Raw genomic sequence first — 2,296 nt, forward strand, 5'->3', positions numbered from 1 at the left:
ATCTATATATCTATATATCTATATATCTATCGATCTATCTATCTATCTATCTATCTATCTATCTATCTATCTATCTATCTATCTATCTATATCTATCTATATCTGTCGACAGGAGACTCCGGATATCCTCTCTTGCCATACTTGATGACTCCTTTAAGAAATTGCACCAACCAACGTGAAGAAATGTACAACAAAAAACACATTCAAGCTAGAAATACCGTTGAACGTTGTATTGGAGTTCTTAAAAATAGATTTAGGTGTATTTTGGGAGAAAGAGGCCTTCACTATGAACCAGAGAGAATTACTAAAATAATCAATGTATGCTGTGCAGTACATAATGCATGTATAGATTATAATGATATAATGGTTTCTGAAGATATTCAAATAAATAACAATTTTGAAATTAACGTTTCTGATAATGATAATGTAAACCCTGTTGGTAATGAAATACGAAGAAGTATTATTAACAATTTTTAAAAAGGGTTTTTTATTCAATGCTAATCTTTAAAAATAAATAAATTACAATCAAAATTATTAATCTGAATTTAAATAATTAAAAAACTTTTCCGCAAAAACTGTCATCTTTTCCGTAGTATCCGCCTGTTATTTTACAGCTCCAGTATTTTGTTTTAAAACTTCATAAAAATCTCCTATTTTTTCTATTAATTTTTTCTGCTGATTTATCTGTTCTCTAAGTAAATCGTTAGTAGAGTGTGCTTTTCTTTTTTCTCCAGATCTTCCACAAAATTTTTCTTTTTTGCTTGAGCTTGGACCTTCTTGAAGTAATGTTGATTGTCCCATGTCTATTCCAAAAACTTCACCGTCAGGAATGGCAGCACTTCTTATATTTGCTGCCTCATCCACCATTTCCTCCAATGCCGATAACGTTTCAGAATGAAATGCACCACCACCCGTGGTAATTAATGATTTGTGGTTGGCAACAATTTTCTTCTTTGTTCTGCCCTTCAAATCGGACCAAACCTGAAAATGTTAATTAGAATATTACAACTAAAATGTTTCATTTGTATTGAAATTTTATTTACCTTTTTCCACTCTACAATTTCTCTTGAGGGAGGACCAACTGCATTCAACTTTGAGCATATTTCAGCCCAAAGTTCGTCTGTTTTATTTTTGTTCTCTCCAAAAATTTGTTTATTAGAGGCAAGTTCCGGATGTTTTCTTATTTCACTGCACATCAGTTCAAACTGTTCATTTGTTGTCTTCTTAGTGCTTAGAAATATACAATTTATAAGTTATAAGGCAAAATAACCTTGTGTACTTACTTTTTTTTTTGCCAAATTTTCTATTTTTATAATTTTTAATAATAATTTATTTTATAATTTATTTAATGAAAATATTTTTAATAGTATTGCTATATTTGAAAAATATGTGAACTATAAAATATTTGTATAAAATTATTTTGTTAAATTGTGATGTTTTTAAGGCTTGTAATACTATAATTGGAAGTTATGTATATCACAGACAAACACCACGTAAGACAAACGAAAAAATAAAATGATTTAGAGAATAGTAATTGTGACCGTTTCCAAACAAGACGCTTTATCGACATAGTGAATTGGGCTATTAAACTTCGGGATTTTAAAATCCCGAAAATCCCCGGGTTTTCGGCACTTTCAAATCCCGAAAATCGGGAATTGCCATTTAGCATCCCCAGTTCGTATATTTGAATGTAGGTTGGTTTAATTCCGCCGACGTCTGATTTACGCTCTTGTTGACAAGTTCGATGAAAAAAGATGATTGTATTTGTCATTCCGATTTTAAGACGGCAATTTACATTGCTTTTAGGTTAGCAAAGCACACTGGGTATATCTAGTTTTTATAAATTGCAATAAGTAGTAAAATATTTGTTTCAATTATAACAGATGTTTTAAAGTATTTGTTTTGCCAAATATTAATGTAATTCTTTGTTCAATATTATAATAAAATATGGGTAAGAAATTAAATTTAAAAAAAAAAAAATTAAAATATTATTCGAGTATTTTCATGAACATTTTTTAAATAACTTGGAATTAAACCGTCTATAAAGATCTGAAATTACTAAGTCATGGATTATTTATACCTTACACCACTTTAGTGGGGAGGGTATATTGGGTTTGTGCTGATGTTTGTAACGCGCAGACTGTCGATAGTTTTAACGTGAGCACCTGCCGTGTCGGCCTAATCTCACGGTGGTCTTTTTCATCCACTGGGTAGACTTGAGAACGGTCTACCATCACCCCTTTGTCTTCAATGAAGACGCAGGTGGCAATTTTTGCACATTGGCTATGACCGGTAC

General features: G+C 30.9%; 1 protein-coding gene across 1 annotated transcript; it reads right to left on the bottom strand.

Annotated features, from left to right (window-relative positions):
• Positions 1 to 403: 403 nt before the first annotated feature.
• On the bottom strand, positions 404 to 1,196 carry LOC124418572. The gene is made up of 3 exons (XM_046945256.1): positions 1,044 to 1,196; positions 817 to 981; positions 404 to 433 (listed from the first exon to the last, which is right to left on the bottom strand). Exons 1-3 carry the CDS (start codon positions 1,194 to 1,196, stop codon positions 404 to 406), a joined length of 348 nt encoding a protein of 115 aa, XP_046801212.1.
• Between the last annotated feature and the right edge of the window lie 1,100 nt (positions 1,197 to 2,296).

Source organism: Lucilia cuprina, chromosome X, assembly GCF_022045245.1.
Source record: "Lucilia cuprina isolate Lc7/37 chromosome X, ASM2204524v1, whole genome shotgun sequence".
Lineage (NCBI taxonomy): Eukaryota > Metazoa > Arthropoda > Insecta > Diptera > Calliphoridae > Lucilia > Lucilia cuprina.

Coding starts and splice junctions, on each gene's coding strand:
- LOC124418572 (XM_046945256.1), bottom strand. CDS start 1,196: ATGTGCAGTGAAATAAGAAAACATCCGGAACTTGCCTCTAATAAACAA. Junction 982..1,043: donor AAATTGTAGAGTGGAAAAAG/GTAAATAAAATT, acceptor TAACATTTTCAG/GTTTGGTCCGATTTGAAGGG. Junction 434..816: donor CTGCCATTCCTGACGGTGAA/GTTTTTGGAATA, acceptor CATTACCAACAG/GGTTTACATTATCATTATCA.